At 36.8% G+C, this 18268-nt stretch overlaps 1 protein-coding gene across 6 annotated transcripts in view; it reads right to left on the minus strand.

The window, feature by feature from the left end:
* Positions 1 to 18268, minus strand: part of LOC131071412 (uncharacterized) — a 370752-nt gene that overhangs the window by 76344 nt on the left and 276140 nt on the right. For all 6 annotated transcript variants that reach the window (XM_059207323.1, XM_059207322.1, XM_059207320.1 and 3 more), the window contains 2 exons: positions 4627 to 4723; positions 4183 to 4490 (listed from right to left, as the gene is read on the minus strand). In XM_059207323.1, coding sequence (XP_059063306.1) covers positions 4183 to 4490; positions 4627 to 4723 — 405 coding nt within the window. The remainder of the gene's footprint in view (positions 1 to 4182; positions 4491 to 4626; positions 4724 to 18268) is intronic.

Below are 18268 nucleotides of genomic sequence, written 5' to 3' on the forward strand. Positions count from 1 at the left end.
TTCCTTGTGAGTGCATGGTCTCCTTCTTCATTTAAATTAGAAAGCTTTTAATTATGTCTGTTCATTTTACACAGCAGTTCTTACCAAGCATCTGATAGAATCTCCACAGTCCATACCATTAGAGGATAGCTGATTGCTTTTTTTCCTTTCTGCATGGTTAATCTGGGCTATTTTATGATTCAGTTCGATTATCAAAAGTACACGTATCATGAATATAGAAGTTCTAATATTGTATTTGGTAATATGAAAATCTGGTTTCTCCTTTGAAGATTGCACTAAGTTTATGCAAACATTGTGTCTGAATGACTGATGATGCTTAACCTGGTTTCCTGGAGGTGTCTGTCTGCTTGGGTAAATCTGTTGTCCTAGTTAATATTTACTGTTCTCTCTCGCTACCCTTCCTTTCTTTCCTCCCAATTTTATCCTTTTTTTAGAAATCCAGTCTTGCTAAATCAGCTTCAAATAAATCAACATCACCTGAAAGAAAACCAAAAGAGGTCCCTGGGAATTCGCATATGAAATTACTAATCAAACGTAAGCCCCCTTGTGTTTCCAGCATAAACACATAAAGCCACTGAGAGATCCCGCAGTCAAGACCTGACAAAAGAAACCTTGAGGTAGTCTCCTTTGATCAAACTTAGAAAACAGCATTAGAGACTTCCTTATCTCAAGAGAGAGTAGGATAATCAGTCGGCTATTCTATTCTGCGTTGGCCGTATGGAGTTTGCAGCAATGCGATTTCAGACACGTCAACAGTATGATTCGGAATTCTTTGTTTGTCCACATAGTTTGCTTCAAGAGGACATGGTGTCACCTATTCCAAAGAACCATTTGAAGGCTTGCATCATACACTTGATGGATCAGCCATAAGTGCTATGACTACTTATGTGGATGAAGATATAGGTCTCCGGAGTCTCCAAGTAGAGTAAGGGCAAGCATTTATGTTAGAGAGAGTTGTATGGTCCGGTTGCTTTCAAAAGATTAATTTTATAGGGTTGCCATCAAAGACAAAGGGGGAGATTGTTGGATTACTATTATTGATGTTAGAGGGCTAATCAGTGGCATAATGGGTAGAGGTTTAACATGTGCCAAATGTATGACACTTGTACCGATGTTTTTGGCAAAGGATGAATTATTTAAATGCCTACATGGGCCATCCCATTTATAGCACCCAAGTGGAAAAGATCAAAGAAAATATGCAAAAATAATATTTAAATTGGGATGACCCCCTCATAGGAACCGCCCCTCATTATAGAAAAATTAAATGTATTTAAATTAATTTTTTGTTGGGTCCTAAAGAGGTACGGCCCCCTTGAAGTAAGCACCTACTTTGGGCAAGAAAAACGAAATAATTAAATATTAAATGTTTGTTGTTTGGGCTCACCAGATTGGAGGGGTACATCTCTTGGGTGAATGGATGTCTTGGCAAGATATAAATAGAAGATTTTTGAAAGTCATTTGAACAAGAAATTATTGAATATCTTTCCCATTTCAAGAGAAAATCTAGAGCATACTTATAGCAGATTAAAGAGAAGAGTGTGAGGATAAGTTATTGCAGATTTATGAGCAGCATCTATGCAAATATTGTGAAGGGGTCTGTGAGCAGTTTTTACAAAGTACATTTGAGCAAATTTGTGAAGATATTTGGAGCAGATCTAAGAAGTTTTTGAGCATACACAAAGGTAGATTTTGGTGAAGAAAAGGATCATATAAATCATTATTTCATTGGAGGTTGGTGCTTCAAAGAGATTGGTGTCTCTTAGAAGAGTTGGTGCTTAGTGAAGGGGATAAGTATCTACTATTGGTTGGTGCCTACAAAGATTGTAGAAGTTTCCAATATAAGCAATATTTTTTCCATGGTTCTCGTAAGGGTTTCCACATAAATCATATGTGCATCTTGTGTTCTAAGTTTTTAGATCTTACTTGTGTGGGTGCTTTTGATTATTACTTTGTGATTGCTAAAGTTTATAAATTGAAAAGTTGGTCTTATACTGATTCACCCCTCATCAAAGTATAAGCGTGTGTGTTTCTTCAGGGATATGCAGGTGACAAAAATGTTTTCCATGTGCTACACAAAAGGACATTGATAGTGTATATTGCTCATCCGTGTAGTATTATACAGTTCAATACGACAGAGCTACAACATACCATATTAGAAAATGCAATGGTACTCAAAGGTAATAACTATTTTACCTATACAATTGATCACCTAAGCAATGCATCCAAGATTGCAACAGCCTCAATATCATCAGATCTAACACCAATTGTCTCTTCCAAGTAGACAAAAACGTGTTGCTTGTCTATTAAAAATTCCAGGGTGCCAATCAAGAAAAAACGTAGCTTCTCCACACAGTTCACACTAATATGGTTACTAATGACAAGGCTTACGCTCCCTAATGTCAATCCTCAAATGGAGTTGCTTATAACATCACATGGTTGCTCTCAAATCTGCCCTTTCTCTCAGATGCATTTATCTCATCTATCCTCGCTCCTATACCATATTTGCTTTCAGAGCAACACAAATAATAATATTTCTTATATTCATCATAAAAATCGTTTGAGATAATACATTTATATAGGACAAAATCTTCCCAATATTTCTCCCATATGGTTTTACCTTATTCTAGAATTAGGGAGTTGTTAAAACAACTCATAACAAAAACATAACAAGTTGAGAACTAACAATAGATTTCAAAAGATTTGTCAACTTCAGTTTTGGTTGGGCATGTGCCTGATTTGATTATGACATCATCATCTACTAAGGATTTGTTGACACATAAGAAAATTTTAGAGACATGATCTTTATACATTTAATTTCTTCTTCCTATCAATTCCTATCCAGAATGGGACGCATTCTTGCATTTGTACATGGTATATCTTCTTCCCAAAGGAAGAAATGTTGTTTGTAGGCATTGGATCATGTTTGTCTTCAAGCATTTACCATTTTTCCAGGCGGTTATACATTGTTGGGGGGAAGGGGAGGGAGGAGGAGGGCTACAGAGTCTCTCTCCTTCCTTCCCATGGAGGGACAATTGATTGTATATTTGTGATGAATATAGTACTTGGGGGGTATCATTGAGTCCTCCATTCATCACTTGCATATAATTGCATCTTTTCTCTCTTCTGGAGAGGAGTTTTGTCCTATTGGTTTTTCTCCTTTACTCCATTTGTGATAGATCTTTTGTACATGACTGCCTAAAATGGGACCCATCATGCATCATCTTCCATCCTTGCATTATTTGCATTGGTTTGTTCCTCCCTAAGTTGTACTTAAGTGGGGGGGGACGGGGGGGGGTGTTGGTGTGAATAATGTATTTACCTAACTAATTAATTAGTAGATTCTATTCACATGTTAAGTTTACTTAGGTTCCAGAAGTCTTAGTTGTCACTGAGATCTTATCTCATTTACTTCTTGTGTCCAAGGTCATTAAATATTTATAATGTTAGTTGTCTCATTGTATAGAATTATGACACATATCACAATCTTGTCTAGTCCTACCTGTCAACCTTACCTTTATAAGCAAGGCATTGTATGTACATATTGTGATGCATCCCACTCAATCTAATCTATTATGCCCATACCCAGGTTTTGTTTTATTTTGCTGCTCTCTTGTGGAAGGCATCTTTTTCGTTTTGCAGGTGATCTTGGAGGATTTTGTCCATTGGTGACTCTACATAGCAATTGCTGATAAGACAACTTCACCTGAACTTTGTGTTATAATTCCTGCCACTGGTTTGACTACATGCAATTGAATATTCAGAGACTCTTTCTAGAAACGAGCTATGGTAAATCCTTTTATGCTACGAGCTCAAGCTCTTGTGTGCTAGGCTTCATCTTAACCCCTCCTATTGCTCCAATAGAAGACAAAACATTGGGGTAAAGAACCCTAAATGTCAATGTGTAAAAAGATATGCATCATGTGGAATCCAGAAAGTAAGAGTGGTGTTAAGGTTTCATTCTATTTTATGACTAATCATTCAACAAAACCTGGCTGTTAGACTGAGAAAATAGTGGTTGGCTTACAAAATATGTGTGACCTATTAGAAAGAAGTCAAAATGTACATTGTCTCTAGCAAGACAGCTTTATATAAGCATTTTCTCTGCTAATAAGTATGAAATAAAAATTTTGCTTGAGAGAGACTATATCCAAAGTTCTATAGCACCATATGGAGCAGACTAACCTTTGTTCCTTCCTCCAGTAAGCTTATTCCAATATACGAAACCTTACAATAAATGTTGGCACAAAGAATTTGGTTTTGAGTTTTCCGTTCTCTTCTTTTCTGAGTGTCAATAATTTCAGAAAGCAGTAAGATTCTGATTGGTCCATCTGCATATACTTCATATCCCACCTTCGACAAATCCACTTTATCTGATATTTCATCACCATTGCAAGATGAAAGGGTCAAGCTGAATCCTTTATTTTGCCTCTTATGGAAAGGTTTCCATGTGCATAACTTATCTAAGCTTATTGGACGGCTGAACTGTGTGCCTGAAAATGCAAACTGACAGAGTTAAGACAAGGGCATCAAACAATGAGAAGCCTACTTCAACTGCTAACTCACTAAAGAAAGGCAAAACAGAAATGATGGGCCCTAGAGTGGGCTTAAACAAGAAAAACAAATTACCTGCCACTTGTACAATGAGCTCATGGTCTAAAGAGAGGTCATCCCAAACATAACCTACAGTTGCACCAGCATTCAAAATTTCCGTCTCTGTCAACTCCTGAAAATTTCCAAACACATCCATTCAAACACCAGTGAAACTTTAATGCCGAAAGCTACCACTGCTGCAATTTAAAAAAAAATTAACATCTTTATACTCCCACTTTCAAAACAAAAGATAAAAACAGTGGGGTCAAAAGAGTCCAGATGAACATAGAGCTAAACAAATTACACATACCATGAAATTCATCACTCTGAATAGTAGGAAAACTGTATGAAGTTAATTTAAAATTGGAATTAATTGATGTACTGAATTAGTTCAAATTTCAAAAGATGACACAGAAAAAGGGAAGAAAAAGAGGTTTGAATGACTCCATAATAAAACTACAGAATTTATGTTATCAATGGGCAGTTTTTCTATTTATGATAGTTGGAGTATGGGATCCAGATTCCAAAAACAAAAGGGTCGTAATTCATTGTGACACCCAAACAATTTAAAATTTGCTAAGCCATGAGGGAATAATATCTTAAGCCAAAAAGAGTAAAAAATGGATGACTTAGCTCCTATATAGGCAGCCATACAGATTAAAAGGACTCTTCCTTCCAGACCTATCCATTACTTTTACATAAAAAGAACATATATTCATTTCTTCTCCAATCTTTTTATTTTTTCAGATCATGTTCGATGAGTAGAGGAAGACATAAGTAACATATTTAGTCTTAAGCTTCGCGATGACTTTGAAACGTATTGGGTTGTAATGCACTTCTTTGGATGAACTGTCGGGAAATATATAAGGCTTTATAGATACCTTATTACAGTGAACAAACAACTGTCATCTGATTCATTGGAAAATCCCTGGACAAGGTTGAGCTAACATGTTTAACTTTAAGTATCACTACAAGGAAAACACAACAATTTAGAATGGTTTCTTACAATCAATAAAGTGGACTGAAGACTCAATCAGTCTCTCTTGTGTGCTCTGATCTATGATTCTTATACTTGACTGTGAAATTATATTCCTCAAGTATATTTGTCACACTTGAGAGACTAAAATCCATTATGGTTTATCATTACTGTCATTGACTGTTCCCAATCCTGTGTGACTACCACTGTTCTGTATCTACATTTGGCAACATATTAATGAACCCTATGGTTATGAGTCATCAGGCTTGTTGGTTCTATAGAACTCTTTTATTTGCATTCTTTTAGAACTACCACTCTTCTTAACCAACAAAGTGGGTTTGTCTATGGAAGAGGTTCAGTAGATGATATAAGCCTATGACAATCTTACAGTCAGAAAGGACATCTTGCCAAGTCAGAGGAAATAGTCCCTCCTAACATGTGGATGATGATGATCTTTGGTAACCTTGCATGTATGTTGTATGTGTTGAGAGTAAGTACATGATAGCTAGGTTAGTTGTAACCTTAAGTGTTGAGATCAGGTCCACTTGGGTAGAGTGGCTGTCTTGAGAATGAATCTACCATGTCAGACTTTTGCCGGAGCAGTAAATAATATAATTTTATTTGATTTCCATGTTTGTACTATTATATATGCACACTTGTCATCATTATAATATTGGATCTCTCTCCTAGAGACTGTACACTTGAAATCCTTTGTTAAGGGTAGAGTCACATCTCAAATAGAGATGACATGCAAAAGAGATGGATTTGTGGTTGGAGGTAAAGCACTCTAATGATACCTTTCTCTGTTTGCAGTAGTACTGTTCTGCATATTGCTATGCACAATTAGGCAATTGGCCTTTAAGCAAAGAGACACCTTTCAGTGGGTGGCTTTGATCATTTGAATACCCTTATGAACAAGTGCAACAATGAATGCTATATGGGTGCATGTTTGTGTGTCTTGTGAAAGCCTTGAGGCTGTTAAATCAAATTAAGATACAATATAAAATACTTATTGTAGCAATACCTTGAGGTGTCATTGATTATGTCATTTACAAACAACAAGCACAGTATTCTACAATAAATTTTCTGACCTATAAAGGAGCCGATAAAGAGTTGGCAAATGTCCAAACCTCCTTGTATACACACATTCCAACCTTCACACTGTCTGTAATTGATACCAAGGGTTGCACCAGCAATAAGGACTTCCAAGGATTCCCACGAGCTCTGAGCTGAACTATGACTGGAATAAATGCTCATGACACCTTACTGTGTTAGACTATCAAATCGAAACCAGCCTGCATGGAATATGCAAACATTACCCTTCAAGAGGTCAGCAATGAGTTTAATGTGCCAAAGACCCTTGACCTACCTGCAATTCGCATGACCGGCTTGGTTTTGGAAAAGGGTGGCTAGAAATAGGAATATTCATCACTCAAAAATCACCAAATCTTCTATCGCCCAACCAAGGATATCATCCCTCATACAATGGCATCCCAATTTGCACTCTTTGAATTGAAGATATCTGACTTGTGTACCCAAAAAGAATAATTTATCCTTTGCCTGGAAAACCTCCGATAAATCATTTATAATCATTCATTCAAATCCTGTGTCAAATCTATACTTCCACTTGCAAATTGGCTGGGGTAGATCTCTCACCATTGAAACCAATTCCCTAAGGGTTTTCATCCTAGGGTTTTCTTAAGCAAGAATCTCAAACTCCACAATAGAGAAAAGTAAACAAGCATGTCCAAATGAGCTCTCAAATTCTCTATTTATATTTTCCCAAGGAACATTACCGACGGGACCTTTCAATTTCCCGCTTAAAATATTTCATTAAAGCTCCTTTATAAAGTGACGATTAATATTCCCCCTCTAATACACTTAAGTCACCTTATAAAATTTATTAAAGTCATCTAAAAAATTTGCTTCGTTGGATAACTTTATTTATTTAATTAATTACTGTAAATGTTATTCAATTTTCAATTCAAGATGCAAGTTATATTCAAGGTTATCTTTTCTTTCAAGTATATGTTATTTCTTATTATAATAAATCTGATTATTATCTGGTATGTTGCAGATGGAGAAAGAGCATTTATGAATTTCGATTTTCTTCTCATAATCACCGATTGATATATATATGCCAATAACGAGGATCAAGCAATACCTTGACCGGTCATGTCTATTAGACATGACCGATCAAGATATTACTTGATCGCACCTCTTCAATCATAATCGCATTTAACTTATACCAATCGGTGTGCATATAATTAACAAGTGAAACGGATAACAATCGGTATATATGCAGTTATTAATAAACCCGATAACAATTGGTATATATGCAGTTAACAATAATCCGATAACAATCGGTATTCCGTGCATTAGTTAAGAACCCGATTATTAACAATGTTATATATAAGAATCGAGGGATACAATCACAACTAGATTGTATATCATGCATACTCTTATTGATATAATATAAATCGAAAATGACATATCGAAGAGTAATTATATTTATCAGACGAAGGAATGATGACTGAAGTCTTATCATAGTCTATCAATGAGATAGATGATTGAATGAGAGACTTCATTTATCTCTCATTCAATCATTTATCTTACCGAGGCTATCATGTATCAACACTCCCTCTTAGCTAGGGAAGATAAATGAAGGACAACATATCTGGCATCACATTTCTCATGATGATCAGTATTCCTTACGTAATCTTACTCTCTAGGGAATCATATCACCTAGACATGTGACATGAAGTATCATCAATCATCTGATACAAGAAATCACATCACCTAAACACGTGACATGAAGTATCACCTAAATGCGTGATACAAATGTTCATCATATCAACTTGTGATGACAAGATATCACCCAAGCACGTGATATCAGTATTGCCTAAACATGCAATACTTTAAGAATAAGCACATGAGAATAGTCAAATTCTCAACTTATCCAAGTTGTGGTATGTGCACTTACATTTTATTCAAATGTTTTACCACAACACAATCATGGCACATCCATGGCATACCAGAGATCCAACATGATAACTGGTTTGAACATCATAAGATCGTCACCTTATAATGCCTACATACAAGTGTTCATTATCTGAGAGATCGTCACCTCTTAGACATGAACACAGGGGGTTAAACCCATAAAAGTCCTAACATGACAAAGAAGTTTACACATAAAACATCTTAATAAGTATAGGAGTACAAAGCAAATTAAATTTCAATCATACCAAGACCTTTTCTGAAGTGCTCAACTTTCACCCTTGAAAGTGGTTTGGTAAGAATATCTACTGTCTGATCTCCTGTACAAATATATTCCAACTGGATCACATTCCTATCCACCATGTCTTGTACATAATGATATGGAATCTCAATATGTTTGGATCTGTCATGAAACATTGGATTCACTTAAAGTTTTATACAACTTTGGTTGTCGCAATGAATAACTGTAGGCTTCATTGGTTCACTGAATAACCCCACAAGCAGCTTCCTAAGCCATACTGCCTCTTGAGCAGCCATGGAGGCTGCAGTGTATTCGGCCTCAGTGGAACTCTGTGCTACTGATGACTGTTTTCTGCTGATCTAGGATATCATGGCTGAGCCTAAACTGAAACAACATCCTGAGGTGCTTTTCCTGTCAGTTACACTTCCAGCCCAATCTGAATCTGTGAATCCGTGTAGATCTAGTTCAACTCTCTCATATTTGAGACCAAGTTTTAGGGTACCTTGTAGATATCTCATGATATGTTTTACTGCTACCAGGTGTATCTCCTTTGGTTCACACATAAACTGACTCAAGGCATTAACTGCATAACAGATATCTGGTCTCATATTACAAGATACATCAAGGACCCAATCATTTGCCTGTATAGAGTAGGATCTGAGGGTTGTGATTCTGCTGCAACTTCCTTAAGTTTATGAAGGTTTGTTTCCATTGGAGAGGTCATGGGTTTGTAGTTTAGCATTCCAAATCTCTTCAATATGTCCAAGGTATATTTACCCTAGTTTAGTATAATGCCATCAAAATTCTGCCATACTTCCAAACCTAGGAAGTAATGAAGGAGTCCCAAGTCCTTCATATCAAATTCTTTAGCAAGGTCTTTCTTACAGCGATCTATGAGGTGATCTTTTCCTGTGATTAACAAATCATCAACATATAAAATCAATATCAGCATATCACCTTTGTTTTGCTTATAGTAGAGATTTGGATCTGCATCATTCTTTGAGAAGCCTAGCCTTGAGAGATAAGTGTCAATTCTTTCATACCAGGCCCTGGGAGCCTGTTTAAGCCCATAAAGAGCTTTCTTGAGTTTACATACATGAGATTCTACATCATGAATCTCAAACCCTTCAGGTTGTTCTAGGTATACTTCTTGAGTAATCTCTCCATTAAGAAATGTTGTCTTTACATCTATCTGATGTACTTTCCATCCTTTTGCTGTTGCATTGGCTAAGACTGTTCTTACTGAGGTATATCTGGATACAGGCGCAAAGGTTTCTTCATAGTCAATTCCTTCCTTTTGTGAGAACCCTCTGGCTACAAATCTAGCCTTGTGTTTCTCAATGCTGCCATCTGCAGCATGTGTGATTTTGAAGAGACATTTGGAGGTGACAACAGATTTCCCAGCTGGCCTAGGAACAATCTCCCAAACATCATTTTTCATAATGGATTGGTATTCCTCATACATGGCATTCTTCCATACTTGATGTTTAAGTGCATCTGATACATTAGTAGGTTCTTCTTTTGAGAGATCATTCATGAGAGCAACGTAGTTGGTGAGTTTGTTAGGCATTTTGCTTTCTTTGAAGGTTCCTGAAGGAGTAGCATACTTTTGAGCTTCTTCTACAATTTTGGTGGCCCATAGTGATCTTTTCTTGAAATTTTCTCTAGGTGGGTTTTGAGTTTCACCTACATTTTCCTCAAGACTCTCCCTCTAAAGCTCAGGAGCAAGGTCTTCCTCTATGCTAGGGGTAGGGATATAGACTTCAGGTTCTATTGAGCTTTGGGCTCTTTTGAAGGCTAAGCCTTCTTCAAAGATTACATCCCTACTCAATTCAATATTCCTCTGACCAGGTATATAGATTCTGTAGGTCTTAGAGGTTTCACTATATCCTACAAGTATTCCCCTTTTTCAAGAAGGCTCTAATTTTAATCTTTTCTCCTTAGGTACATGAATATAGACAGGACACCCAAATATTCTAAGGTGGCTGATATCTGGCTTTGTTTTAGTAAAGACTTCCTCAGGGTTTTAGCTTCAAGATGGGAGTGAGGACATCTATTTTGTATATATACAATAGTGCTTGTTGCTTCTGCCCAAAGATTGGTATTTAGATTCTAATCAAGAATCATGGCTTTGACAACTTCTACAATTCTCCTATTTTTCCTCTTAGCTACTCCATTTTGTTGAGGATTATAAGGTATAGTAAGCTCCCTCTTAATCCCAACATTTTTACAAAAATCTTTAAACAAATCTGAGGTGTATTCCCCCCCATTGTCAGTTCTTAAGGTTTTGATTTTATTTCTTGAGTAGTTTTCTATTAGTGATTTAAATTCCTTAAACCTATTAAGGATCTCTTCTGATTCTTTACATTTCAGAAAGTAGATCCAAGTTTTCCTAGAGTAGTCATCAACAAATATTATATAATACAAAAATCCCCCTAAAGAAGGTACAAACATAGGTCCACATACATCAGAATGAACTTACTCTAGAACTTTGCTTGTTTTCCTAGTAATATTTTGAAAAACACCCTTAGCATTTTTGCCTAGGGCACATCCCTTGCATGCCCCTGAATGATATTACTTTAACTTAGGTAGTCCTGTGACAAGGTTTCCTATTGATGATAAAGCTCTAAAATTCAGGTGACCTAGTCTTCTATGCCAAATTTCATTAGCATCTGTAGTTTCATGGATTAGGGCTAGGTTGGGCTCTGTGCTCAGCTCATACAAGTAGCCTTGTCTTTGACCAATGGTTTTAGCTTTCTTGATAGATGAATTCTTTGGCCAAGCCAACACTCTGTTGTCCATGAAGGTCACTCTGTACCCATTATCCTCTAGTGCTGATATGGAGACTAGGTTTCTCTTGATGCTTGGGACATATAGTACTCCTTTAAGTTGCAATGATACACTTGACTTTAGTTTGATGGTGCAGGTTCCAACTCCTCTGACTGGATGTGTGGAGTCATCTCCGATAGTCACTTCCTCATCATTCTCCTCTATCATGGAGTCTAGCACTTCTCTAAACCTTGTAATGTGTCTGGATGACCCACTGTCGATCACCCAGGAGTTAACCTTGTTTGAAGCTTGGTTTGTAAGTGCTGAGTAGAGTACATACTTCTCGAAGTCATCTTCCCCTTTAGATTTTCCTGCTTTGGCAAATGTGGCTTGTTGTTTGGCTCTTTCCGGACATTTGGCAACATAGTGTCTGAATTTGTCACATCCGAAACATTGAATCTGTGAAAGATCCTTCTTGAAGATGTTCTTGCCATGACGACCTTTCCTCTTCCTAAATTGTTTCTGCTTGCTTTTCTTATTGGAGTTTGTATTTAGGACTTGAAGATCTTCATCTATATTCTTTTGTTTGATCCCTTTCTTATTTAGCCTTGATTCTTCTTGGAGACAATCTACCTTTAGCCTTTCAAACTTTGGAAATTTATCCCTTGCACTGATGCCTTGGAAGAATGTTTCCCATATACTAGGCAACCCATCTAGAGCAATGAGTGTTAATTCTTTGCTTTGGATCTCATATCCAAGGGTTGCTAGCTCATCCCTTAGGGTTGATATCCGCATGAAGTAGGCATTGACTGACTCCCCTTTGATCATAGCTATATGATTTATTTCTCTCTTTAAAGCCAAGGTTCTACTAGTATTGGATATCTCAAATGCATCTTTAAGTACTTTGAACATGTTGTAGGCCGTTTCATGTTTCTTTATGATGGGCATAATATTATTCCTCACCCCATCAACTATGATTTTGATGGCCTTTTCATTTCCCTCTATCCAAGTTGCTTTGTCAAGTTTAGTCTCAGGTTCTGTAGTTTCAGTTTTTACAAATGATTCAACTTTATTTTCTCTTAGAATCATCTGAATTCTGAACTTCCATGCTGAGAAGTCATCACCTCCTCCGAGTCTACCTTCGAATCTGATAGTGCTAGCCATTAGGAGAAATGTGACGTCGAATATATGTTTGTCTTGAATTTTCCACAAAATTGAATAGCCTTAGGTTCGATATAACTATAGCTTTGATACCATGTAAATGTTATTCAATTTTCAATTCAAGATGCAAGTTATATTCAAGGTTATCTTTTCTTTCAAGTATACGTTATTTCTTATTATAATAAATCTGATTATTATCTAGTATGTTGCAGATGGAGAAAGAGCATTTATGAATTTCGATTTTGTTCTCATAATCACCGATTGATATATATATGCCAATAAGGAGGATCAAACAATACCTTGACTGGTCATGTCTACTTGATCGCACCTCTTCAATCATAATCGCATTTAACTTATACCAATCGGTGTGCATATAACTAACAAGTTTAACCGATGCTAACCGGTGTGCATATAATTAACAAGTGAAACCAATAACAATCGGTATATATGCAGTTATTAATAAACCCGATAACAATCGGTATATATGCAGTTAACAATAAACCCGATAACAATCGGTATTCCGTGCATTAGTTAAGAACCCGATTATTAACAATGTTATATATAAGAATCAAGGGATACGATCACAACTAGATCGTATATCATGCATACTCTTATTGATATAATATAAATCGAAAATGACATATCGAAGAGTAATTATATTTATCAGACGAAGGAACGATGACTGAAGTCTTATCATAGTCTATCGATGAGATAGATGATTGAATGAGAGACTTCATTTATCTCTCATTCAATCATTTATCTTACTGAGGCTATCATGTATCAACAATTATTCCTTGATATACCCTGAAATTAGCTAAATAGGCTAAATGGTACAATTCCAACTACTCTGCAAAAGGGAACATCACAATATCCATCCTTCGAACTTTGGAGAAGTTTGTAATTTAAAATTCAACTTTTAAAATTAATAATCCTTTTTGCTTCTTGTAAAGTTATTTCAGTTTTTGGTCCCCAACTTAGCCACTTTATAACATTAATAAACATAATTAACTAAATTAAATTTTCTCAAAAATAATAAATTGAGACAACCTTCATTGATTAATTGATTTATTCCCTTTTCAAAAATCTTGGATTAGTCTATGGGAATGAAATAGGCTAAAGGGTTCTTCCAAAACTCCTAGATCAAATAAGGGGACATTACAATCCTCCCTACCTGAAATTGCAAGTCCCAAAGAAATTGCAAATTAAAAAAATTGAAGAATTTGCTCCCCTTCCCAAGTGGCACCTTCTAGTGGACCACGTACTCTAAATTGTTCCTGTTTCTAAGCTTCTTCTCCCTTATATCAATGATAGCTTTTGGAATCAAGATCAGTTTTACTTCCTCATCTAAAGGTGGTGACTCTATAGAAGGATTAATGTGTTGCCCAAGTACCTGTCTGAGACAAAAATATGAAACACAAATTTCTTGTGCTCAAGTAGTTCAAGATCGTAAGCAGCTTCTCCAATCTTCTTTACAATTTTATGGACTTTCCTACACCACTCTTTTTTGAGTGAGGACTGTTGATAAGGCTGCAATCACAAGAAAACCAAATCATCCACTTCAAATGACCTCTCTACTTCGTGCCTATCACCATACATATTTTGGTGAATTTGAGCCTGTTGGATGTTTACCTTGAGAGTTTTCATGATATCTTGATTTTCTTGAATCCAATGTCTAGCTTTCAGAGCTTTGTGATTAGAAATAACCAGGTTTAGAAAGACTGCAGCATAATACCCATACAATGCAGTAAAACATATCATGCATATACTCATATTATAAGTGGTGTTGTAACAGTGATCTTATAAGTACAACCATCTGACCCAAGTTTTTTGATGTCTTGCAACATAAATTCTTAGATACCCCTCAACCCACTTATTAAATATTTGTCTGCCCATCTATTTGGGGGTGATCACTAGTGCTCAGTTTCAACTTGTATCTGCTAGTCTGAAAAGCTCTTGCCAAAATACACTAAGAAACTTACTATCCCATCACTATAATGTTTCTAGGCAACTCGTGAAGCCTAAATATCTACTTGAAAAAACATATTTGCAACCTATGGTGCCTTATATTCAACAAATATGGCATACAATTGAACATATTTGGTTAATCGATGTACCACTACATAAATACAATCCTTACCCCTGAACCTTCGGAAGCCCTGTGATAAAATTCATCGATATACTTTCCCATTTTTTATCACCAATAAGTAATGATTGCAATGTAATGTTCCCATTTTTTATGCCATATTATTCAAGACCTTTTGGTCAATTTTGAGTTTTCCCATGAGCTTCTAGGTGTGCTCAAGAGAGCTCCTAACTTCTTTGTGGATCCGGGTTCAGTTTTAGTTGGCATCTATTTATGGCATTGAGCTTGGCTAGTGTTGTGGGCCGCAATGATGCTTTTAGAAGCAATTTTGGACTCCTAGGGTGCTCTCCAAAGTTCTTGGAAAGCATGTCTATTTTTTAGCAAGTCTCCAGGTTGACACCTATCATCGTCTCTCTACCTTAGTATTATCATGACATAATCAACCTTGGTTTTCAAAGCCTTGGCAATGCTTTCCACAAATCAGGTTGGAAAATTTATATACACACTTAACTATTAATATTTAATATTATAATATTTCTTTTAAATGTTATATTTTATAAGTTGCTTTATGTCCCCTCAAGTGGATGCCTAGGGAAGACGGACTTGCACATTAGGTCATTTTTATAGTCTGAAATGTGTCTTTTGGGGGAAGTACATTATTTAAATTGGCCTTTTTTTTTCCATCCAACTCCACAAAAGGAGGTCTTGGACTCTCATTTTGATTATGATGAAGAGAACACAATAGGATGTTGTCAGATTGAACCGAAAACACTCTTTTGGTTATTGTTTCGGATCTGAGAGATGATTCCTAGCTGGTTCAAAGTGATTTCACACAGAAATCACCATTGTTTTCACTGATTTGCAAATTCGGGGTTTGAAAAAGGCAAAGATATTCAAAGAATTTGTTGTGTTCTTCTGAAAGTGTTGCAGTAACTTTCATTGCTGGCCATACCCATGAGTTTTTAGGTGATGCCCTACCGAGGTCATACCATCATTCATTGTTGTGGGGGTTTGCAAAGGAGGTTGAATTCATCAGAGACAATTTGGGCTCTTTTCTCATGGCTGGGCATCCTATTATGACTGGTTTGAATGTTGTTTGCAACAGTTTCAAATTTTTATAAGGGGCTGTACCAATTTGTAGGTCATACTTGTCAGCCTATACTAGGTGTGAGGCTTCTACAGAGTAAATCATAACCTATTGTAGGATGATTCAATGCTGATGTTGGCATTGTGATCATTGATGATCATTTTGGACAGTTTGAAGGTATTTGGAGGGGTTTGAATACAAATGGGAATGAACTGTACAGTTTCAGGTGAGACTGAAAGTACATGACAGCCCTGTCCCTGTTCTTTTCAAGATCATTGGTAGCTGATTTGGGGTTGATGGATTGGTGCGAAGAAAATCTGAGTCATCGGGAGGTATGTTACGTGCAAATGGAGGATTGAAGAGATTATCATGGGCACCAAGCCCTGCAATGAAGGCCTTTAAGACCTGCAACTATGTATCAGACCTTAACAGTCCTGATAACTGTTATTTCCTTGCTTCCTGAGGTTGGTTTGCAGTGTTGGGTTGCTATTCAGTGGTTGGGTGACCCTTTGAGATGTCCTTGGACAAGTTGAGGGTCGTTAAGGTTTCTTCGAATTGTTTGACCTGCAAAGTCATTTTCAGATCTGCAACAGACTTTCAAAATCTCTGCTTACAAGAGTACTCTTGTATGTGGACATTCCCAATATGCTTTTGTGGAAATACATCAGTGTTGGGTTGTGTTGACATGCGTTTTATGACCACACCAACACAGAATAAAATTTCCAAACAGCTACCTTATCCTCTCTTGATCAAAGTGAAATGTATGCTAAGATTGCAGGAAGATCATATGATGACTCCACGGTTCTATTGTGCCTTGCACACACTCCCTGTCACCGACAGGGGCCCCCTTTTTAGTTTGTTGGTCATGTCCTCGCTGAGGTCCCTAGTGGCAAAATTTTGGTAGATTCTGAGAGAGAAGTGCAACATTGAGGAGGTTGGAGTGTTAGGGAGGTGATCACCACAATCCTGTTCGCATAAGGAAGATGAATAAGGAGCCTTAAGGTAAAATCGCGAATATTGGCAAGGCAATAGGACTGGTGAGCACATTATTTAAAATTTAGTCTCAAGATTCGGCCTCTAAAGATAAATTCGGCCTAAAAGGCCAAAGTGAGAGACAAAAGGGGAAAATTGGCTTCAAAGGCCAAATTGCGAGGTATAAGGACGTTTTTCCTAGGTCGAAAATCCAAGTCAAGTCCCTTTCCAACTCAAAAATCGGCCTAATGACCCAAAATGCAAGGATAAAATTCAAAAAATCGGCCTAATGACCCAAAATGCAAGGCTAAAACTCAAAAATTGGCCTCCAAGGCCAAAATGAGAGAAAGTCGCGAAAAGTTGGCTTTTTAACCGAAAATGGAGACCAAGTAAAAAATCGCACAAAGTCGTCTTTTTAATCGAAAATGGAGACCAAGTAAAAAATGCGAATAGTGAGCCGAAATTCTCAAAAGTTTCTTTTAGGCCGAAATTAGAAGGGCTTGCAAAATCGGTCTCTAGACCGAAGTTGGCAAGCAAAGTTCAAAACTCGCAAAATCAGCTAAAAGGCCGAAAATGAAAGGTAAACCCTAGCTCGCGCACGTCTATCAAAGAGCTCATTTAGCTGAAAAGGCAAAATCATTCAAGTTCGCAAAATCCCCAAGAGACCCAAAAATCGCTAAGGATAAGTGCAGAGGGCAAACAATGAAAAATTGCATGAATCATTTGAAAGTCCGAGCTTCAGGACCATTCGAAGCAAAACTCATGCATCTTTATCTAAAATCCCGAAATTATCAAACCAAAGTGGTGTATAAATAAAGTTCGGCGATTTTTATTATTGAGAAGTTTAGAAGTTCGCTCAAATTCTTCAAACAACCCAAAATCATTAAAGCAAAAGGGTGATAATAATAAATCTCAACACTTTCCTCAATTTTGCAAAAGGAAATAATTGCACAAAGGACCAAATTCGCAAACAAGTTCGAAAACGCCTGAAATGATGAAGCTTCAAAGTCATGCAACATCGGCTAATGAATAGAAAATGAAGGAGAACTCACACAAGTTTAACAAGCCGAAAAAGCAGATCGCACAAAGGCGAAAGGCTTTAGGAGTCAAAATCGCGCAGTAGGGTTATCTTTGTGAGCCAAAAGGTAAAGGCAAAAATTCTTAGGGTTTAAAGTCGCACAAAATCCCTGATTTGCCCAAGTTCCAAATGAAAGGCGATATCACTTCTACATGCATTCGCATCCGGGGCTATATCGTTTGAGATTCAAGTTGTCACAATCAGTTTCATTTAGCCGAAAATGAAGTAATATGTTTGAAACTCGTGGCCCGAAGTTTAAAGATAGGAGGATAGCAGATTGTGCTGTCACATGATGTTCATCCAAATTGTGCACA

This window comes from Cryptomeria japonica, chromosome 6 (genome assembly GCF_030272615.1).
Source record: "Cryptomeria japonica chromosome 6, Sugi_1.0, whole genome shotgun sequence".
Classification (NCBI taxonomy): Eukaryota; Viridiplantae; Streptophyta; class Pinopsida; order Cupressales; family Cupressaceae; genus Cryptomeria; species Cryptomeria japonica.